General features: G+C 39.3%; 3 protein-coding genes across 3 annotated transcripts; 2 read left to right on the plus strand and 1 right to left on the minus strand.

Moving 5' to 3' along the window:
* Positions 1 to 103: 103 nt before the first annotated feature.
* LOC119890997 (aspartate aminotransferase, mitochondrial-like) lies at positions 104 to 10,224 on the plus strand (the record flags this gene model as incomplete). Its single annotated transcript, XM_038702367.1, is given in 10 exon segments — positions 104 to 285; positions 3,768 to 3,924; positions 4,358 to 4,486; positions 4,594 to 4,653; positions 4,740 to 4,901; positions 5,208 to 5,312; positions 5,538 to 5,688; positions 6,985 to 7,150; positions 7,959 to 8,109; positions 8,934 to 10,224. Coding segments are annotated over 10 exon segments (1,386 nt in total), but the record flags the coding sequence as incomplete, so codon positions are not given.
* A 1,985-nt stretch (positions 10,225 to 12,209) lies between these two features.
* slc38a7 (solute carrier family 38 member 7) lies at positions 12,210 to 21,992 on the plus strand. The gene is made up of 12 exons (XM_038702364.1): positions 12,210 to 12,298; positions 13,741 to 14,206; positions 14,714 to 14,767; positions 16,038 to 16,182; positions 16,826 to 16,970; positions 17,069 to 17,167; positions 17,348 to 17,405; positions 17,519 to 17,633; positions 17,977 to 18,124; positions 18,413 to 18,612; positions 18,704 to 18,755; positions 19,703 to 21,992. The coding sequence occupies exons 2-12, from the start codon at positions 13,952 to 13,954 to the stop codon at positions 19,803 to 19,805; spliced, it is 1,374 nt and encodes a 457-aa protein (XP_038558292.1). The 5' UTR covers positions 12,210 to 12,298; positions 13,741 to 13,951; the 3' UTR covers positions 19,806 to 21,992.
* Positions 21,993 to 22,302: 310 nt separating this feature from the next.
* si:ch211-122f10.4 (cathepsin A-like) lies at positions 22,303 to 23,626 on the minus strand (the record flags this gene model as incomplete). Its single annotated transcript, XM_038702365.1, is given in 3 exon segments — positions 22,303 to 23,172; positions 23,274 to 23,363; positions 23,464 to 23,626. Coding segments are annotated over 3 exon segments (337 nt in total), but the record flags the coding sequence as incomplete, so codon positions are not given.
* Positions 23,627 to 24,004: the final 378 nt, after the last annotated feature.

Raw genomic sequence — 24,004 nt, forward strand, 5'->3', positions numbered from 1 at the left:
ATTTATTTATCAAGGGATAGAAACTCTGGTCTACACTCCAACATAGTAGGTGGCGGTAATGCACCTTAACGCTGGGTGCCACCCACCATAAAACGTAACAAAGAAGAAGAAGAAGCAGAAGAAGAGGAGGAGGAGGTCGTGCTGCCTGCCGATCACGTCCGTCCACATCCTACTAGGCTCGACTCCCAAGTGCAGCACAACGATGGCCCTGCTCAAGTCAAACAAGGTGATCTACTGTCTGGGGAACATCTCCCCGTCCCTGGGAGTTCTGTCCACCCGCAACAGGTAAACATCAACATCACGTTCACCTTTAACGGACACGGAGACATTTAAGTTAGACACAGATGTAACGTTATTGGTAAATCTAATGTCGGCGACGTGCCGCAACTAGCTTGACCAGGAGACGAGCAGTTATTTTATGGTTAACATTAACTGTTCTGTCACACATTACATTCATGTGTTGGCTTCACGGCTCTGTGATTACTTTAGCTATACTAGCATGGCTAGCATTTAACAGACAGGGGTCAAATGGTTTGAATAGGCCCCGGTGTGCTGTCTGAGGTTAGCTAACTTACTGTGTCGAGCTAATGTTCATGTAGGTTAATGTTACGGACTCCAGCTTTATGACTCGGTAACCTCACAGGTCAGCACCTGTTGTGCTAGACATCCTCTCCGATTTGCACTAAGTTGACCTCAGAGTAACTTCTGTTGCTATCAGTGAAGCTCGCTATTGATGAAAGTCACGTTGGTGTGTCAGCAGCACAAGTTCCCATGAAGCAGTCGCCGATGTGTAAGTTAAAGTAACAGCCCAGCGAGGTTTGGTTCATTATAAATAACTTGTTATAATACTGTGTCGTGTTAAAGGCGGCAGTGTTCCTTTTGTTTCTGGTTTAAATGCATTTTCTTTAGCATTTACACGATCGCGATGGCTTCAGCCGTCAAATCCCACGCACAGTTTGAGCTTAGCGACTTGTCGTAGTTCCTGAACTCGTGCGACCTGATTGGCTATCGTGTTCCGCCTTCGATCGCTGATTGGCTCGTTTCTGGCGGTGAAGCTGAGCTAGGTACCGGTGTCCTTTCAGGGTCTGCTTGGAGGGCAAAGTCGTTCAGATGTGGTGCTGCGCTTCTCTTTGTGTAAAATATTTCATATACATCTTTTGTATACGTGTCTTTGTCTTTGTTCAGCCTCTACTTCCGTCTCCGCAGGTTTAACTGTGTTTTTTCCTGCTGGTGCTATCATTTCTGTCTGTGTGGGTGTGTTTCAGAGTTTCTGCTTTCATCTTGACTCATGTTCAAGCACATGGTCTGGTTTCAAAGACTAAATAAATGACAGCAGGGTTTTTTTTTCTCTCTGCACTTGTAACCAGAAGTTTTTTGTAGACACTTCAAGTTTTCAAGGGCAGCTGGTGGGGAAGGTCCACCATTTTAAGACCAGCAGTCCTGCCTTGTAGATTACCAAAAAGGCCTTTGGTCTGTTGATCACTGATAACTTGTCAGTCACTGTGATGTTTATATAAATGCTGAAGTTCAGCTGTTCAAAGGTTCTGTGTACATGCACACTGTGTGTACAAGACCACTTGCCTTATTCGGTTTGCAGCGTTTTACAATTCTATGTAGTGTATGGTGAAATAATTGCAACCTCTTCTGTTTGCACTTTACACAGACACATGTAGTGTTTCGTTGCTTTATTTACGTTCTCACATACTTAAATACAGAACATACACACAGCCTTTGTTAAATCTACTCAGTTAGCTCCTTACAGTCTTTCATAAGGACGACTTCTATCTATCTATCTATCTACACACACACACACCGTTCAAGTAATGTGTGTCGCACAGTCTGTTCATTATAAGCTTCACAGATGTGGTTTGTCAATCATCTTATTGCATTATAAAGTGTTGCTTCAGTTTGGCTGGCTACTGCCTGTAGTATCAGAGCTTCAGGATCAAACATCCCATTGTATTTAAGTTAACAACTGCAAGGCACACTACTTGATTTCCATGCAACAAACATGTTTGCCAGTGAACTGTAGTCACTATTTAATAAACCTGGTGTGATCTTTTTTTAATTTTTATTATTGGGAGAGCATTTGAGACACTTGCCCTTTGCAAAGTGTTCGGTCCTAAATTTAGCTGCAAAGTTTAGAGGCTTTACAAAGTAGAAGAAACCTGAGACAATATGTTAGCGGCAGTCTAGCAAATGCAACAACCCTGATGTATCAGATGTGAGACAGAATGTATTTAAGTACAAAAGTTTACAGTGACAAGATAATTATTATATTGATGGCAATCAATCATGGCATAGTTATGACAAATATCCAGCAGCAAAGCAATCAACACCGCACTGATTATTAAATGCCTTTAACACACAAGTGGTATCTACTAATCTATAAAAGTTTAGTTTTCAATTTGCAGTTGAATTTCATGCTGTTCTTTATTATACTAATATACTTGTATGTCTTTCCTCTGAATTTCTTTCATCTTATCTGCCTACACTTGTGCTTTCCCATTGCTTTACATTACATTTTGAGTGGTAGTTCCATTTTATAAACGGTAGAAATGTAAAATAATGTACTCCTTAATGTTTGTAGAGATAATCACTGAATTCCTCTATGTTGCGTCTTAAAAGCACCGGGATATCGTCAGTAGATTTCACATGATGCCATTTTATTTCTCACTGCAGAGCGGACATCATGCACAGATGACTCAGCTAGTGTTTTCCTGGATGCCACACTGAGAGGCACAAAGTGAAACGTCTGTGTTGATGTTACCGATTCTAAGCTTTTGATGTTTTTGCCTGATCCATCACCTTTCCAATTACATCAAGTTTTATTTGCTCTAGGAACTCATTTTTGAGATATGATATTTTATAATAGACGAATGTATTAAAGAGAGAGGGATGGAGGGCTTGTGATCCTGGACCTGACACCTACACCAGTGTGTCGGCATTTTTTAATAAAAAACAAACAAACTGGTGTGTCCAGGTATGCTTATATTTTATTGTGGTATGCTATATGTAGCAAGCCTGAAGTGGATCTAAAAGTTACATACATACAACTGTCATGTGCATAATAAACTGTAGACAGTGTCAGGCTGAGGTCAAGAGGTCAGTGTTTTTTTTTATTTTTTATTTTTTATTTTTTAAGCAGAGCAGCATGTAAAACACAATACTATACAAAGACGAGGTTGACGGGACCTTGGATCCTTAAACAAAACAAGCCAAACAGCCAAATACAAATAACATTAATAGGTTAAAAATAAGGAGAAATGCACAAGCCATGGGCAAGATGAAAAATTTTAACAAGGATTGGTAACGTTTCCAAAAGCACAAGTTAAGATAAAAATAGTACAATATTATAACGGTGTGTTTTAGACCCAGATTAACTGTTAGCCCTACTTTAGTTTTTGGACTCTGGACCTTCAGATTATAATTTTTATTTCATGAAACTTGTACCCACTGAGCATGTGTCGTTCATTTGTCTGTACGTGAGTGCGGTATCCTCAGGTCACATGTGGAGTTAAGCTCCAGCATTAAGTCCACAGTGTGTTACAGGAGCATGGCTAAAACAGCACACCACATTAGTGTGACCAGTCTCGCGTAGGGCCAAGAAAACTAAGGGAGCAGCACATTTTATGACTGTAGGATGCATTGGTGCTTCTGTTTATGAGAGGAAAGCTGTTTTTTAGTGCAGTGTTGTCAGATAACTCTTGACTCTCTTCTCTGTTTTCGACCCATATCACTCTTCACCTGATTTGGTGTCTTTGCAGCTCATGGTGGGGTGGAGTGCAGATGGGTCCCCCCGATCCCATCCTGGGGGTGACCGAGGCCTTCAAGAGGGACACCAACCCCAAGAAGATGAACCTGGGAGTGGGCGCCTACAGGGATGACCAGGGCAAGCCCTTCGTGCTCAGCTGTGTCCGCAAGGTATAACTGTCCTCAAGCCCTCCAGCTAAACCACTAGTGCTACTTTTATTTTTTTTTATCCCCTCATGTCGCCCTCACTCATGCACACAGTGATTTACCCCCTATGCAACTCAGAGATTTATTAACATAAGTGGGGGAGCAGTTCATTGTATCATTGAGTCTCAATTTCTTATAATAACAAACAAAGAGAACCACAGTACTCCACTTGTGTGACCTTTTGAAAATGGAGGCAGTTGGATGGTTTACATTTTCACCGGGTGTTTGAATGGTTAAAAGGTTGTTGCCAGTCAGGGTCTTTCTTATTGGTGTGTTCTTGCTTTGTCATCCTAAAAATGTTAACTAAATCATAGATGTTTTATGTACAAAGCGTGGAATATCAGTCAAGGAAATGATAGTAGTTGTGTTTTATTTCTATTTCACATTATTCCTGTAGGCAGAGGCTATTATCACAACCAAACAGCTGGATAAGGAGTACCTTGCCATTGGTGGTCTGGGGGAGTTTAACAAGTCCTGTGCCCAACTCGCTCTTGGTGATGATAATGAGGTCTTGAAGAGCGGCAGGGTAAGTTGGGGGGTGGTGTTAAACCACCACTCCAAACAAAAATAAAGTTTAAATTGGGTCTGACAGTTTCAGTCCAAATCAGTGCAGCTGTTCTCTTCACACAACAGAACATCACTGTCCAGACCATCTCAGGAACTGGATCTTTGCGCATTGGAGCCAACTTTTTGGTGAGGTCCTCTTGTTTTGGTCACTTAGTAAAAACAAATATTTAAGTCAGGCTGGTTATCTCACCAGGTCTTTCCCTTTGCCACAGTCTCGATTCCACGGAGGTCCACGTGATGTGTACCTGCCCAAACCGTCATGGGGAAACCACACACCCATCTTCAGAGACGCTGGCATGCAGCTCAAAGCATACAGATATTACGACCCCTCCACCTGTGGCTTTGACTTCAAAGGCGCTCTTGATGACATCTCTGTAAGACATGAATGATGGACTAACCAGGAGGGGCCACTGGGATATGTGGGAAGACAATTAGAAACATTCCTCAAACATCATTTTACAATAAGCAGCTCCTTAAGGTTACATTATGATCCTTACACTTCGATGAGTCCAGTCCTGTTTGGCATCTTTTCATGTGTTCTGAAATTAATAATTAGTAGTTTACCTTTTTAAGGTGTGACGTATGTTTTCATTTGTGTATTTTTATGTGGTTGGACTTGGTTGACATTTGGTGAATAGGAAGCCCAAAGTTAATCATATTTTGGCATGTTTGTGTTACAGAAAATCCCTGAGCAGAGTGTGATCATGTTGCATGCTTGTGCCCACAACCCCACTGGTGTGGACCCCAGGCCTGAGCAGTGGAAGGAGATCGCTGACATTGTGAAGGTGTGGAGTGTGCATAAGCTCAGTAAAAGTCTGTGAAACATTTGCAGTTACAAGTTTGATGAAATGTCAACTTATTTTCTTTTATCTCAAAATCAGAACAGTTCAAAAGGCACAATCGATGAGCACTGTCTGTCATATAGCTGTTATCACTTAAATTATTATTAACCGATTGACTCTGCCTGGGTCTCTCTCCTGTGTCCTCCCCCTTTCTTTTTCACCTTACAGAAAAGGAACCTGCTAGTGTTCTTCGACATGGCCTATCAGGGTTTCGCAAGTGGAGACATCGATCGTGATGCCTGGGCTGTGCGCTACTTCATCGAGCAGGGACACAACATCCTGCTGTCCCAGTCCTTTGCCAAGAACATGGGTCTCTATGGTCAGTCGGAATTCACACTCCCCTTAAATAAATTTTAATAATAATGCAGATCACAGTACAGACATGAGAAGTGGTAGGCTAACTAGTGTTGGTCAGGGTCTACTCATTTTAGCATCTGGTTATTTGTGATAATAAAATTTTGATCAAACATCAGAATCTGACATTACAGTTGGTTTAAAAAGATTTAATCATTTATATGCCCTACTGTACATATTCAGGAGCTGGATATTAATTTAAGGGTGGCAGGATGACTGAGTGTATGTCTGATAGTGACCATTAGAAAATAAAAAGTAAGTACATCATGACTGATGGGTGAACTGTAGCTTGTGCTTTACCTCCTCCCAGTGGTAAAAACTAATTGGTGAAACATGATTTATTCAGATAAGCATTCAGACTTCCAAAGCACTGAATATAATTATACTATAGTAAGACTAATGAGTTAATTTCTACTTAGCTGGTCAGCACAGCTACTTATGCGTCATTAACATGGCAAATTCCCCAAAGCAGTCATCTAGTATTTAACCAGGTGAGTCTCATTGAGACTAAAATCTCTTTTTGCAAGAGAGACCTGGCCAAGAAGCGGCATAAAAGAAGACAACAGAATAAGACAAAATACAATTATCTAGACAAAGAGACTGACCAATATTCACCTGCTCCCTATCCTTCAGAATTGAAACAAACTGTCTATAAGATATAAAGTCAGTCAGTTTCAATGATCTCTGAAGAAGGTTCCAAGCAGAAGGTGCAGCAAACTAGTTCTATTGGACACGTGGAACCAACAATTGCAAGATGTCCTTGGAACGTAATCCATAATTGCCTTGAGTTCTTATTTAAAAAGTGCTCGGGCAGGTAGGAACTAGTCCAAGAAGTGCATTATAGATAAAACACAGCCAATGGGTATACCTACTTGCATAAAGAGAGGGCCACTGAGCTTAATAGAAAAGGAAACAATGATGTGTCCCAGTGAAAAAACACAATGCACAATAATACACATCCAATGTCGTATATATTAAATAAGGAGTATGTGTTTGTGTCCAGAGAGTGGTTTGTTTCTTCACCAAAACAAGGATTCATTATGTGAACAACATGCTCTCTAGGAGTCTTGAGATGCGTTCACAGTGAGATCTAAATAAAATGAAAAAATAATGCTTTGAGAACTGAAATCTTACTGAAAGAAATAATATTTTTTTCAACACCTGTCTGTTTTGACTTGTTTAGGAGATTAACACAGACACGAGTTGGCCAGACTGTCTAATAACTCTGTTTAACGCTCGGTGTGAATGTTTATATTCACAGGTGAGCGTGTGGGAGGCTTCACTGTAGTGTGTAAAGACGCAGATGAGGCAAAGAGGGTGGAGTCTCAACTCAAGATCCTTATCAGGCCCATTTATTCCAACCCACCAATGAACGGCGCCAGAATTGCAGCAACCATTCTCAACACACCAGATCTGCGCTCACTGTGGTATGTGGACTGTACTTGTATAATCCTTACTAATCTTCCGACCCCTCAAAGCAGTTCGCATGTCACCCCATTCCTACAACAATGGCAGAGGCTACCATGGCAAGGTGCCAACTGCTTATCAGAAACAAACTAATCATACACATTCACATTTGGAGGGTTCAGTATCTTGCCCAAGGACAATGCAGACTGGAGGAGCCAGGGATCAAACGGCCGATCTTCAGATTAGTGGGCTACGTGTTCTACCTCTAAGCCAATATCTGAACATAGGGCTGGACAATAAAACAATAATTATCGCAGTTTATTTTTTTTTTCAATAACAATATAATAAATGTACGATAAATATTCAATAAATGTTTGATTTTATTCACTTGAATCATACACGAATTAGGACTTAATTTTTTAATGTTTATTTTGTTGAAGAAAAAAGCTTTTACTTAATTTTAGTCATGCATATTTGTTGACAAAGATTTTATCATAAATGTTTTGTATGTTCTACCTCAGATTTGTGAAGTGATCCACTGTTTGGCTTCAAGTGTTGAATATAAAGAGTTTAAACCACAATTAACCATCAGGTTTCTTCAACTTTAACTCAGGAGCAAAAATCAGCCTTTAAACTCGAAAGAAATAACGATTTGATACTTATCGTGATAATTATCGACATCGAAAGATATGAAATTTTTTATCGTGATAACATTTTTGGCCATATCGTCCAGCCCTATCTGAAGAAGTCTATCTATCTGATTGTGTTAAAGCAAGTTTCCATCTTTTGTATGCACCAAACTGTCAAATGTACTGTCATTCATCTCAGGCTGGAGGAAGTCCATGGTATGGCTAACCGCATCATTAAGATGAGAGAGCAGCTGGTGGCTGGTCTGAAAAAGGAGGGATCCTCCCACAACTGGCAGCATGTCACTGACCAGATCGGGATGTTCTGTTTCACAGGCCTCAAACCTGACCAGGTACACACACACACACTCACACTCACACTCACACACACACACTCACACTCTTCTGCTTTTGATAGAATAACAGAAGAAATTGTTCATCATTAATATGTACTATTGTTCTATTCTAAAATTACACTGACTTATCTTTTAAATGATGCCAGCTAATTCTCAGCAAACCCATATTAAAGAAATAGTTTGACATTTCAGGAAATGCACTTATTCGCTTTCAGGCAGAGAAATTCGATCAGTTGGTCGATACCTCTCTTATATTTGTGTGTTAGATATAAGGCTACAGCCAGCAGCTGGGCCCAGTAACTTCCTGGAGTATCTGCTCATTGTCTTGCCAAGAAACAGTGGAGGCACAGCCACTGATTGTGTGGTAGAAGAGGGAGAAAGATGGGGTCACAGCAGCGCCGGTGATGTGCAGAGTTGTGCATGAACTTTGCAGGATGTTTGAATCATTTATCACCATTGGTAAACCACACAAACTTTTTAAAATATTATATCGTTTTTAAACAGTACTTGGAATAGACCTGCGAGGAACTGTGATGTGCATGCAATTGTCGGGGAGTCGGCGGACAGGCACAACTCTGCACAAGACCGGTGAATGGCAGGCGAGCATAGAGAAAATGGTCAACAATAAGCCTCAATTTAGCTGGAAATGCACTGTTACAGTGACTTATAAATAGAGACTGCAGCTCTGCAGTGGTAATTGAAACAAAGACTTAAAATAAAACACCAGCCTGCAGTACAATGAGTGAACAAAGCTCTGTGGGAATGTTAAATATGTACATGTGGATTTTGAGGTGTTTGTGTTTTATTTATTTTTGCTGCAGGTTGAGCGCCTGACAAAAGAGTTTTCAGTGTACATGACCAAGGATGGCAGAATTTCCATGGCGGGCGTGACCTCTGGGAACGTGGGCTACCTGGCACAGGGGATCCATGCGGTCACCAAGTAGAGTGGATCCTGCTGGGAGAGCGACAAAATCAAAGCAGCAGTGTTGAGGAGGTTTTGTGTATCACTTATTCTGTCTCCTCCATTCCATCTTCTGAAAAGAGTTTAGTTATACATCTTCTTGATTGGATTTCATCACAAGTTCAACTTGGAACGGTCGCTGCTGTTAAACAGCTTTTCTTTTCTTTCTTTTTTTGTCAAACATTTCACTTAACAGACTCCCCTGTCAAATTGTAAAACACATATTTTCTCCCATTACAGACGGAACATCTTTGCTTATTTATTATGTGGAATCAACTGGCTGTGTATTAGTATCCTCCTAAATGTGTGCTGTTTATGCTGTGGGCCTGCTCATTATAAAACATCACGGAACCAACATCGGCCTAATGTTAGACGGTGCGCAAGTTGAAATCTGTGTTGCTATGTGAAAGCCTGTAGAAAATGTGGGGTTTTTTTTTTTTCTTAATTTTAATGGTGGAGTCATAGCACTTTATAAGCTGTAAAGAATAGTTAGTTTCAAGATTAGGCTGGCACTCTGTTTTTATGTATCAGTTAGGTACTCAATTCACTATCTGGCTAATCTGTGACTATCTGAACTAAACAATGATACGGTAATTCAGTCTCCTTTTGTTATGTGTTTTAATTTTTTTTGGTTTCAATCTGGTTGGTCACAAGGCAACCCTGTCTCCTAGTCGGTCCATTTTCACCCCTGATACAAACAGCCACACAAGCCAAAAAGAGTTAAACTCGGTACAGAGAAGTTCTTGATTAGTACTTTAAATGAATTCCACAAAGGAGAACTGTTTCTTCATGTTGCCCCATAACCCCAAATCGACTGCACCATTTCTTATTTTATTCATGTTTGGTACAAGTACAAATGTCAACTTGTGCGGTTAAAAAAGATGAGTTGCCTGCTTGGGGTGAATACGGGACAGTTCATGAAAAAATATGCACATGCTGCTTATTCACTCAGACATCTTGGTTCAGTGTATGAATCTGTTCATCACTGAGACTCTGAGACAAATGGCATTTAGAAATGTGGGGTTTGCCTCCAGTCTGCTCATACTTCTGAAAATTCTGCCACTTTGCCTCCATGTTTTGCATTTGTCATAAAATAATGGATCACTGGTTATGTACCTTATTGAACAAACAATAAACGGTTATAGAGTAAAGATCTGTTCTAATGTGCATTTTTACAGTTTACCCACCTTTCCCTGCATGTATGTCTGCGTCGTGCTTACTTCAGTTGATGGGTTACTTGACAGTACAGTCATTTTGCACTTGCAGTATACTGTAGATCTACATGGACTTATTGTATAACAGCCAGTGTTGGGAAGGTTACTTTTGAAATGTAATAGGGTAACTTGTAATTAGTAAACTATTTAAAATTTAATAGTATTGAAACTATTTTAATTACTTTATCAAAGTAATGTAACTTATTACATTAAATAACTTTTTTAAAATTTCTAATGTTTTCAACTGGTAACTATTTTCAAAAGTCAGCTTGAGAGGCCTTTTAAACTGGCAGATGGGTGGTGCTGCAAATTCAAACAAGAACCAATCGGAAGCATCAGAATATCATTAAACTATACTAAATGGCTGTGGCTGAAAATGTCACTAAGACACTGCACATGAAAAATTTCATAAATAACTAATTTAATTACACTTTCCCCAGAAACTTATTAGTTACCTTTATTTTGTTATTAAATTATGTAACTAAATTACATGTTTGATTTATTAGTCATTTTTCTTCATCTTAATCGCTAACTAGAGGTGTTTGTGTTCACAATCCCCATTTAAAAATTCTCAAAAATCTGGGGCCCTAGCACAGTTGCCCACTTGTCAGCAATCTAACGTTGACCCACAATGCACCAATAATAAAGCGAGTTTACCACTTCTATTCCAGTGTAGCATTGGGTTGTATCAGAAATTTAAACAGTGATGGAATGTAATCCATTTAGTCAAGTTCTGTACTTATGTACAATTTTGAGATACTTATCATTTTATGCTACTTCATACTTCAACTCTACAAAACTACATTTTGGAGGCAAATATAACTTGCTGCCCTGTGATGGACTGGCGACCTGTCCAGGGTGTACGCCCGCCTTTTGCCCAATGTCAGCTGGGATAGGCTCCAGTCCCCCTGCGACCCTGTACGCAGGATGAGCGGTTGACGATGGATGGATGAATGAATATTTAACTTGCTATAGCAAGTTCTACACTAAATTTATTTGATAACTTCCTTTTGTAGTTTCTTTGCAGACTTAATTTATTAATACAAAATATAAATCAACTAATAAATAAGGAATTGTTATTATTATCAAAAATGAATGTACCCAGTAGCAGAGATGGGCACAAATACATCAAAAAGTATGTTGTTACAAATGACAAATATTTGTTCATCAAATGTATCTAAATATAATACAAAATACTAGTATAAGAAAATGTAAGCTACTGGTCATGAAGAACACAAATGAAGTACAGGGTTGCTGCACCTGACAGGACATACAAGGTAGATTAAATAATCATTTTACACAGGATTGTATGACAAGCCACGTGATTCACTTGCTTTAGCCAAAGTTGTACTTTCCCCCCAACAGGTTTAACCTGGGTGTAAAAACATGTCTTATTTGAGAATAAAATGTTATGTTATGTACACATATATAAGCTCTCGAGGTAGTTCGTTACAAACTACATCTTTTTTTCTGTCAAGCAAAATACAATTACACAATACTCAAAAATAACTACATACGTTTCAAATTTGATTTAATAGAAATACTGCCCATCTCTGCCCAGCAGTAGGCTATATAAAGTTCAAATTCAAATTAGCCCCACTTTTACAAGCTGCAACATTAAACTGATGTACACATTAAAACATGTATGAGTCTGAAATGGGTTATGGTAAACTCTGCGTAATGAGTACTTTTATATTTGGTACTTTAAGTATATTTTGATGCTGGTACTTTTAATTAAGATTTTGAATGTAAGACTTACTTGTAACAGAGTATATTTTCAAGTAAAATGTCTGAATTCTTCTTCCACCACTGCATTTAACTAACTTTGCTGAATGCTAAAACCTCACGAGACCTCCCACTGAGCAGAGAACTACAATACCCACAATTCCAAACAAGCAGACGACGCACAATTCCAGTCACGTGACGAAGTGTCACATGCTCCTGCGTCTCTGCACCACTGATTGCCAAAACACAGACGGCTCAGTCGTTACCAGTGGTGGACAAGCTGAAGGTACCGCTCCTATTTGCTCTCTTTTTATTCTCTACACATCACTAAAAGCGACGGAGTTAGACGATGTAGAGACTTTTAAATGTGTTTAAAAAAAGAAGCTTAATCTAGTTGTATTTTGTGTACAGCTAGGTGTAACGTTTGCTAGCTAGCTGGTAGCTATAGGACAGTAATATAAAGGGGTTGACTGCGTTGACACATGTTATTGTTACGTTAATGAAAAGGAAGGCAATAATTAATCACATTTAAAGGGAGAGAGCCATTGTGGTATTACATGATCTTAGAAAGGATCGATGGGAGGACAGGTCACTTCATACAGTGGCATAAGATGCGTGTCAGGGTCTTTAAAAGAAAAATAATAACAAAATAGTCATCGTACCTTCACCTAGTTTGGCGTGTATAAAATGCTTATCGGTCTTTCACTTGTGTTTTATTTCTAAGATTCTAAAAAACATGCATATCAGAATAATGGGGAAATGCTGGTTTAGCTGTTTGACTTGAGGCTGCATGCCTCTTTTACAGATGGTCAGATTGTTAAATTGAAGTGAAGAGTCTGCTTCAGATCACCCCCATGCTCCTGAGTAGTACCTCCTTGAGTGTTTTTGTAGTAGAAGATGTGTAGAAAGTTTAAGGAACTGGCTCATAAATTTTATAATTTAATATATTCACAAAGATGTGGACCAATAGTGTGCAGGTTTCATGTCGTGGGCTCTTACATAAAACATGTAATAGAGGGCTTTTAATTATCCTTAAAGTAAGGACAAAAACCCAAGGCGAGGCATCCTCTTATTACTGTGGTCCACGTCTCTTAAACAGCCTTCCTGAAGATCCAAGGGCAGCAGAGAGTGTTGAGATTTTTAAAAACTCAAGACCTACTTTTTTAGTCTGGCTTTTAATGGAACTCTTTTTATTTATCTTATATTTATTTATCTTATATTTGTGTATTTCAATCAGTTGCTATAAATTCTTTTATTTATTTAAATTGGATTTTTAATTCCTATTATTAGTTATTTTCCTCTATCACTGCTTTGATTGTTTTACTTCTAATACCTTTTACCTTGCAAACTCATTTCATTTATGATAGTGTTTACTTTTTTGAGTGTTGTTGTTATTGATATTAGTCATTTATTGTTTTATGCGTGACACCCTTTGTGTTACATCTGTTTGTATGAAAAGTGCTATACAAATAATCAAATGTTTGATAGAAAATGTTTAACCAGCCTAGACTTTTCACATAATATTTATTAAAGGTTAATTTGAGAGTTATGGATTACTCACCAACGGAAACAAACATTATTTGTTTGGGAACTAAGTGCTTTGCTTGACATTGTTCAGTTATACAACTACATTTACATTTTATGTTGATATGATATCTGCACTGTCCATTCTCATATTTTATTTACCATCATAAGTATCTCTAAAAGCAAAACAATATCTCATTACAGATTACTGAATGGCTGCAACATCGTTCTGACACAGCTGACTGTTAATGGAACTAAAAACACTGGACATAATAGATTAACTGCTGCTGCAGGATACCCTGTCCTGTCACTCAGACTTTCTGATCGACTTCTCCTCTGCTTGGACCCAGAGAGTTGGAGAATATTTTTCTGGGGTGTGTAAGGCTTGGCAGGCCGAGGTACAGCCTGTTGATTCATGGCGATTAACACTGATGCCGAAGACTGGGGCGGAGTTGGGAGTAATGACCCTGGAGAAAGGGCATGGCTCCTGCAGAGCCCCAGCGTGGAGTCTGACCAGCATCTTGAGACGGACAGGAGGAGGAGCGGGGGCGTGTCGTCTTTGGGAGCGGTCTTCATCGTAGTGAACGCAGCACTGGGGGCAGGTCTACTCAACTTCCCCGCAGCCTTCAGTATGGCAGGAGGAGTAATTGCAGGAGTGATGCTTCAAATGGTGAGGAGTTCCCAGTGAGGCACATGATACTCTATGCCTTTTCTACAAGCCCTTTCCCATTGCATGAGGCACGTGATCAGACTACAGACATGTGGTGTAATGTGATAAAGTGGGCTGCTACATTTCTATTCATTATTTAGTGTGTAAAATGTCACAAACAATGACAAATGCTAATCAGACTGTACTAGAGGCCAAAGGGATCTTAAAATATCTCCCTTTGTCTACCAACACATACCCTCATAAAGCAAGAGAAGCAAGTATTTTTTTAAGAGGAGCTGAAAGGACAAAATTGTGCTGTTTAACTTCATAACTGACTAAAATTACTGTTTGATTATTTAAATTTGAATAAGACTAAACGTGAACATGTGCAGCCACACAGCACTTACACTCTACTTTGCACCAAACTGCTGACAGATTGTCTTCTTGTTTTCTTGTGACTAATTCAAACTGCCTATAGACAGTATTAAAGGGAACTATAATGTGATGCTTCCTGATTCTTTGTTTCAGTTCATGCTGATTTTCATCATTAGTGGACTGGTGATCCTGGGCTACTGCTCCCAGGTTAGTCTCACTTCAGGGCCGTCAGATTCTGACTTCCTGAAAGTTAACCTCTCACAATTCCACTTGTTTCTCTTTCGTTTTCTCCACTGTGCTCTGCAGCCTTATAAATCTTAATGCTTTCCTTTCCTGAGTATTTTTCATTCAGTAGTGACACGGTTGTATTCCTGATCAACTGTAGTGCATTGCACAACTTTCAGTTCCTGATGGCCCAGACTTGTGCTTACATGTTAAAACATAATGGAGAAAGATTCCATCCAAGTTTTAGTTAAATACATTTTAGTTGTTGATATTCATTCTGACCCAGAGACATCTGCAGGATATCGCTCTAAAATACAAAAATCTGCCACATTCAGCTGTAGGATGAACTTTTTTTTTTTTAACTCTTTAAGCATGTGGTACCATGAGAATGATTGACTGACTGTACTCAACAGTGTCAATTACTCGCACCATAGCCATGCCTTAAACTCAGCAATGAGCCTCCCGCTGTAGGTTTCCACCTGTTTGGATGCTGAACGCTGCCAAAGTGTCCCTGTATAACTTGAGAAAGTCAAGTGTGTTACAAAATAAAGTGTGTTACAAAATAAAGTGTGTTTTAACCTAGGGAAATCTTAAATCACATTTTTGGTTTTTACAGTTGTCAGCAAAGAAAAACAGAATAATGCGACCGTGGGCACATGACTGACAAAATGAGTAGCTGGCAATTAGAGATCTGTTCCTGGATCTGGAATATTTTAGTTCCTGTTTTGAGACACTATACAGGTTACCTAAAATATTGTTGGCTCAGCTGTTGCATTCCCTCAAGGCCTCAGTTTACCCTAGGTCAAATAGGGCCGGGTGATACGGCCAAAAATGTTATCACAATAAAAAGTTTCATATCAAATATGCATGAGTAAAATTAAGTAAAATCTTATCTTACTAATCTTAGATAATTATCGTGATTGTTTTATTGCCCAGCCCTAAGCTCATGCACCATCTCACAGCGCATCCATCATCTCGAGATGGTCATAGAAACTGGACAGCTCCAGTGGCTAGCAGTTTAAGATTTCATGCCAGAAGACTTAAAGAACCTTCAGTCACGATGGAGCAGGATGTTTGTATATAAAACAGGTCAATGTAAACAGACTAGGATACATCTCTTTACCTTGACATGAAGTCTTACACTGCATCAACAATTTCTTTTTCTCAGACACGCATTATCCTGTTAATAGTAAAAAGACTATTTCTATGCCTTTATTGCTGGATCAGTGTCCACTTTGTCTGTTTTGTTCAGGTCAGTAACGAAAGCACATATCAGGAGGTTGTTCGAGCTTCCTGTGGGAAAGTCACAGGAGTCATATGTGAAGTAGCCATAGCGGTCTACACCTTTGGGACTTGTATTGCTTTCTTAATTGTCATTGGAGACCAGCTGGATCTCTGTAAGTATATTCACACTGATACAGTGAATCACCCGCCGGCCACCCTGTTTCTGTCTCATTTCATCAGATTGGTCAGACAATCTGTGACTTCAGCTGATATTTTCTTTAACCTAACAGCTAAAAATGCCATTTGTCAGAGCGTAACTTTACATAATTGCCGTTCCTCATTGTTCTGTCCCCTACATTTACATGGACTTTGCCGTCATTGTTCTACATTTAAGTGATCTCTGTGTTTGAACAAAGGAAGATGTCTAGTAGTAGTAGTAGTAGTAGTGTTGATTACATTAGAGGAAAAAAAGGCTGTGCCATCATCGACAAGGGCAAAGAGCATCAAGGATGACACGCTCAGCTTTTTCTGTGTGTGTGTGTTCATCATGTGACCCACTCTTACATTTCCATATACTGAGGCGCTGACAGTGTAGAATTCCTCCTTCTGCCTGTTTCTGGAAATAGACTTTGACCTTCTACCTCTTTTGGTGTTTGTAAGTGAATGAATGGAGTCGTTGTGACTTTTTATTATCTACTTTGCTGAATCTCTTCAATGTGTACAGTAGTTTATGGTCCATTCCCACTGTGGCACTCGAATCCTGCGCACACTTTACTGCCTCCTCAAAGTTTTTGTAATTCCTGTTTTTTGTTGCAGTGATAGCTGCGATAGCTCATGAAACGGACAAAACAGTCAGCGGCTACTGGTACACTGACCGCAAATTTACCATTGTTGTTACTGCTGTCCTGGTTATTCTTCCTCTCTCCATTCCTAAAGAGATTGGCTTTCAGAAGTATGCCAGGTACAAACACTCAAGTCACCTCACTCGGCTTAAGCATTAAAAAAACCTTTTACCTTGCGTGATGATCACGTCTGAATTGTTGTTGTTGTTCAATGCAGTACACTGAGCGTGATAGGAACCTGGTATGTTACCATTGTGGTCATTTTAAAGTCCATCTGGCCAGATAAAATGGTGATCCCCGGCTATGTTCCCACCAGGTGAGCTCTGCACACACACACGTCATGACACTGCTCTGCCTTTATGCAACTATGAACTTTAAAAAAAAAAAAGTTCTACTAATCATTTTAGCATTGTCCACCTACTCATTCAAGCAAAAAAACTCTGCATCCTCGTCGTCATGCTTTGCTTGAGTTGCTAAATCAGTGTGTTTGTTACAGTTCTGCTTCCTGGACTGCAGTTTTCAATGCAATGCCCACCATATGCTTTGGTTTCCAGGTATATCTTCATTTGGTATCATTTGAGATCAGAAAACTATATGCCTTTCTTTTAGTTTAATAACAATAGCTTATTTTTGTATCATCTTTTTCCTCATCTCTCTGTCTCTACAGTGCCATGTTAGCTGTGTGCCAGTGTTCGACAGCATGAGCAGAAGAGAGATCAAACCTTGGGGAGTGGTAGTGACTCTCAGCATGCTCATCTGTCTCTTTGTTTACACAGGAACAGGTATTATCAATGTGTGCACCTCACATAGATATTCAATAATGCATCATCTATAACCTGTCAATTAGTCTCAAATTTATTGACGTGATTATATTTAGGATGATAAGACATTATACAGTCATGATAAACCATCTGAAACAAGTGTCCACTATATTGATTGTCTTGTCACATGGATCAGATATAAAGTAGCTCCTGATCTTCAACATGTAACAGGTCTGATTGTTTAAATGTCAGTTCAAATTACGCTGATAGCAGAAGACACACATTGTGCAACTCTGTTGCAAGTCAGGTGTCTCCTGACTGGCTGTCAATACTTAAATGCTTGTTGTGTTTTGTGTTTGGTCAGGTGTCTGTGGCTTCCTAACATTCGGCTCCAATGTCAGCCAGGACGTGTTGATGTCCTACCCTCCTGATGATATTGCAGTGGCCATCGCAAGAGCTTTTATCGTCATCTGCGTCATCACCTCCTACCCCATTTTACACTTCTGTGGCAGGTAAGTAACATTTTCCACAAGTCTGGTCTCCCTGTTCATCCTGTTTCTCAGTCACATTTGTTAAGATTGTAATAAACCTAAAAATAATGTTTATGAATAAATATTTCAGTACAGTGATGCAGACTGGTGTTACCTTACACATTAAAGATGATCCAGATCAGTTTCATACAGTAAGATATACAGGTTTTAATCAGTAGCTGGAATTCGTCCTGAGTATTTGGAAACTGCTTTGGAAAGTAAACATGGGATCAGTGTATCTACTACAGTCTTAATTGTGCGTCCTTCCAGGGCAGTCATAGAAGGACTTTGGCTACGTTTCCAAGGCGAGCAGGTGGAGGTGTGTGTACGTCGTGAGCAGAGGAGGAGGATTCTGCAGACGCTGGTGTGGTTCGTCGCCACCCTTGTCCTTGGCCTATTCATCCCAGATATCGGTCGGGTGATCTCGCTGATCGGGGGATTGGCAGCCTGCTTTATCTTTGTCTTCCCAGGTAAGACTTCCCTCATTCTTTGCAAGGTTTCAGATCTGTGACAATTTTAATGTCACACTAACATCTGTCCGATGACTCTGTAACTTAACAGGGTTGTGTTTGATGCAAGCCAAGCTGTCAGAGACAGACAGCCGATCTGCAAGGTGAGATGCTGCTTATTCTTTGATATCTTTCAGTTTCTTTGTAATAAAAAAAAAAAAAAAAAAAAAGTATAATTAAATAATAATATAATAGTGTGTGGTACAGCAATAAGAGCTAACCCCATAAGGGGCCTCAGTGTGTGGAGTTGCATGCTTCTTTAACTGGACTTGGTCACAATTTCACCATCAGAGTGCAGGAAAAACATCCAAAACAATGTCGCCAGTTTACGGAGTTGTTACGGCTTTAAGGTTCAGTGTGTAGGTTTTAGTGGCATCTAGTTGTAAGGGATGCGAATTGCAACCAACGTCTCAGCAACCTCTCACCACTCTGTTTACAAGTGCGTAGGAGATGCTATGGTGGCCGACACGCTCTGTCGGCTCTTGGGTGTGGTCCACTATTTGTCCAGATTTCACATTTCTTTTACTTCTAACAAACCAGACAATTACTATTACTACTTCTTCCTCTTCTTTGCACGTATTCAATGTAGTGGAGAAACCTACTCTGCAGAGTTTGTCCATTTGGGCTACTGTAGATACATGGCGACAAAACATGGCAACTTCCATGTCAGGGGACCGGTGGTGTGTGTACAAAGACATGGCTCATTCTAAGTTAGTAAAAAAATAACTGTTCATTATGTATGGTCTTTAAACACATTATATTGCGTTTTTGTCCATATATCCTCGTAATTATTACACACTGGACCTTTAACAGTCAAATAACTAACTATTAGACATTCAGCAGACAGTAACATAGCATTCATTTGGAGTTTTACATCTATGTAAACTGAATATGTTGCAAACACGTAAATCTGCAGAGTTGGGTGTTTTCGCCACTGTGAGCAACCCGTTCACATTAGAGACCTTTGATTCAGTGTCTATCAAGGTGTACTCAAATGTGAATTAAACATTTTTTACAGAAGAATTTTCCGTAACGTTTGTCTCTTTTACAGCTGGCATGGATTGGTGGGCCTTGGTGTTGTCATGGTTACGATCGGAGCGTTCATCTTTGGCCTCACTACAACCAACTCCATCTACCAAGACGTCGTCAGCTAAAAGGAACGTTTATCGGAGCCAGCGGTGTCCTCATTACTGAGCGGGTGCTTAGTCCTGTGCTGCTATTCTGAACTACTGGCTAAGAAGCCACTCATTTAGAAAATCAACATCTCTGCAGCATGTCACATCCCTGCTACATACCGAGTTAAATCTCTACAGCTCTTTACTCAAGTCAGGTAGTAGTCAGAGACACCCCACATTGCCAAGTGACTTCAGACACTTTTTACCTTTTATTTTATGTAAAGTTTACGTCAAGTTAAAAATGCATGTTTAATGTGTTTATGGTGGTTTTAAATTGCAGTGAAAACAGTTCTGGTCGGTTTAGCCATCCACAGGGGCACAGAATGGCTTCCCCTGTCTGTGGACCCTGTAGTGTTTACAAGAGATTAAGGACTTTGTATTAGGGATGGGTCATGATTTAACAATTTTCGAATGGTCATTAAATTATTTAAAAAAATCGAATAGTTTAAGTCACTATCGTCTTGACATTGTGTGACTACCACGTCTCACTATCATTCTTCATTAACAGAGCGGTCCGGTTCTAGTTACCAGCTACTGCTTCATTCTCTCCAGCATTGGCACAGTGCTAAAACAAAGTGTGGAGATATGTCTGGCTATACTTTACCAGCTACGATCCAGGCTAAAGTAGTCTAAGAAACAAGTGAGCGCCCAACTGTTGTTTGGGCCAAAAATCTGGAACACAGGTAAAGCTAGCATATTACAAGTCTACAACAACTATTCAGTCATTGCGTCTCTGCATGCAGAGAATGGTTGAATAATTCCCAAGTGATTTTATTGAGTGCTTTGCTAAGAATCAAATTTAATTTAATAATGAAATTGTGCCATTTTTTGTGTATTGACATAACTGACATGCTGTGGTTCCCAGGTCCAGTCTTTATGTTGGTGCTGCTCACAGTTTGTCAACAAAGTATCTTGTCTCCTTTCCAAGGAGACACCTCACCAGACAATGGTTGGTTCCTGTTTATAGAATGGAGTAACACCTGATACACTATCCATAAACCTGATTATTCATTATCAGTTATATAATGGCTTCTACAACACTTTTAAATACATTTGAGTTATTTATTGTTCGGTGTATATATATATATTCTCATACATTTTATAAAGTTACTATGATGATTTTATTATTGGTTTTGAGATTAAATCATTTGTTTAGACAAGTTTGCGAAAGTATAGCGCTACTTTCATGTTCAAGCCACATTCAAGCCTGAAGGTCTTAAAAATAAATAAATAAATAAAAAGACACTTCAAAATGTGCTAAACACTGAACTGCCAGACAGGGTGAAAACCACAGCAGTGTGTCTCCCTACACACTGTGCACAGATCTGCAGGGTGTCCCAGACAAGAAACACATCTGCATTCAGGATATGAAAACAAACTCTTTCAACAGTGTTGATTTCTCACAGGGTGAGTTTGGAAATGATAATGTCTTTATGAATGTATGCACAAAAAAAAAAAAGAAAGTCGTCACCCACACAGAACTCAGTTTGCACATAATTTACAGAAAAGACTTGTTGCACAAGCGAACGACAGCTTGGCTGGCTGTGGGAAGAAGCCAAGTAGTTAAACCCGTGAGTTTGAGGTTTTATTTACTTGAATCAACGCACACCACTGCAAACTCAAGAATGATGAGTTAATAATAATTTGCTCTTTTTTTTCTTTTTCTTTTTACTTAAAACCAAAGCTTGGGCTTCCTTTTATGTCCTACAATTTAAGTTAAGTTGGATTTCAAGTTAACTTTTATGAAAAAATTTTTTTTCCCTAACCAAACTGAAGTATATTTAAAATGAGAAAAATGACATGATAAACTGAGTGGATTTAATCCCTGGTTTTGCATTTAACAGTATGACCGCTAATCTTGGGTACATTAAGCATTTTATGATCCATAATTCAAGTGAGATTTAAGACTTGATAGCATTTTGTTTTGACTGTGTATCCAGATTTCATGAAACCAGGTAATATACAGTGTTTTATTTGTAGACATGAGGGCCAGTGGTGTAAAAGGGATTTGGGTTTTTCCAGAAAAGCAATTACGTTGCATTAGTCACACTATTGGAGTGAATACATTGATACATCTACCATATCATTTAGAGGAAGGGAAAGAAGCTACGATCAAAACATTAATGCTGTCTGATCAGTGCGTCATACAGTTTTTTTTTTTTTTTTATAATTTCTTGCAATCATTGTTGGAATATAAATTGTTTCCATGGTTTGGTGTTGAACGGTGTCATTTTTTTCTGATTTTTTTCACCATTTTGGTGCTGCAGAAACTTTGTATGGTCATTACAGAATGTCAGGTGCATTTATGATTTCTGTCACTGATGTATTGTGTTTTCAGGGTGAAGGATGTACATTTTTTTTTAAATCAGAAATCATGTGTCCCTGTTGACTTGCATGACGTTCATGTCAAGTTTTAATGGACTACTTGTGATACTCCAATAAATGAAGTACAATCAAGGCATGTGAATATCATGTGTCACTGGCAGTTCAAAACATTTATTTAAAAAAAATAAATAAAAGTGGAGCTGCAGTTTTGAACAACACGGTTTGAGCAATGCCATTTAAGTTCAGTTGTATCACTTCATTTACTTCAATGAAAACTGTAAAACACAAAGATTCAGCTTGACATCACTGCCACAGAAAAAAAGCGTATCTGGAGAAGGACAACTTCTGTCATGTCTTTTAAATCAGCACATTAGATATGACATTAAACTGAAGTCTAAGCGTTGACTTTTTAAACATTCAGCCTGGGTGAATAGTAAAGGACTTGTACCCTTTTATGCATCCATATGTAGTCCCCTAGTTTCTGGACAATCTAACAAGACCATCAATGAGTGGGCTAAGCAGAACTGAGCAGGTGCTTTTCACTTAATGAAGACCAGACTGAAGGCACAAATCCCCAAAATGAACAAGAAGTGAAGCTGGCTGGTAACCAAATACTAATAATTATTTAAATACACATTTGTTAATGTGTCAAAAAATTCAGAGACCCTTAAAAAAGGGTTGCACTTCCTACACAATTAGCCCAATACAGATGTAAGCTGCCTCAAAGCTGGAAGTCAACAATAGAATTGCTTAATTTTAAAACCAGTGGGATGGCAAAGCAAAGCAAACAACAAATGTGTCCCTCTACGAATACTGAACACAACAACATAGTCGACAAGAATAAGTGCCCTAATAGTCCTTTCGCTTCATCTTCCCTGAGAAAAATATACCATCTAACAAGTGACAAATGAGTGCAGGTATTTTACATACTGCAGTCTCAATAGAAGCCATTTGTTATGAAAGACTGGAACATGTGGAAAGCTGGACCTGGAGCCCACTGGGGAACCATGTGACCTGCACCCTGAAACACAGGACAGCAGAATTTCACAACAATGCAACTTTATAAACATAAAAAAACGACAGACTGGTTCTGTGGCAGACACCGAACACACTGGTGGTTACCTTGACCGTCAGGAAAGTGATGTTTCCAAACTGTTGGTAGAAACCAGCAATCTGGTCATCATGAAGCCATGTTTGGTACTTAGTGGTTGCCTGAGAACAACATTTAGTTCATTAGTAGTATTAAGTGCATCTGGCTGTAGTTTTGGGGAGAAATTTTATTTCGTTTGTAATCTTTCCTGAAATTTCCTACTTGCAGGCCGAGGTCTTCCACAAACCACTGGTCTCCCAGGAAGTTGCAGGCCATGTCAGTGTCCCCGTTGTAGACGAGCGCCCGCAGGCCCAGAGAGAGCAGTTTTAGATACACATCCTTCACTGTTGGGTACAAGGTGGTGTACTGCGCTCCAACTTCATCACTGAAAGGAAGAAAAGAGAGAGCTAGTCTAAAACTACTACTTCAAGATGTTAAATACTGCAGTTATCAAGGCAACAGATGCTTGTACAGATATTCATGGTCCTCAGGGCCCAGCTGCGTTCAAAAGGTTTATTGTGGATCAGAATGATCAAGATTTGGAAATGTTTTGCTAACTAGGATCAAATATGCCATGTTACTTGTGTGCCAGTTTTTACATATCACAATGTAGGCTACTAGCTATATAAAGAAGAACAGGTAGAATAGCCAGCGTTGAGTGACTTTACGTCACGTGTGGAAAACAATACCAACATTTCCTTCCATTTTCAATTTCTTTACAGTCAGACCACTCATCTATACATAATATACATTATTCACCAAT

Source organism: Micropterus salmoides, unplaced genomic scaffold, assembly GCF_014851395.1.
Source record: "Micropterus salmoides isolate LMB-PRFRI ecotype aquatic unplaced genomic scaffold, ASM1485139v1 Ms_hic_scaffold_65, whole genome shotgun sequence".
NCBI classification, from domain to species: domain Eukaryota; kingdom Metazoa; phylum Chordata; class Actinopteri; order Centrarchiformes; family Centrarchidae; genus Micropterus; species Micropterus salmoides.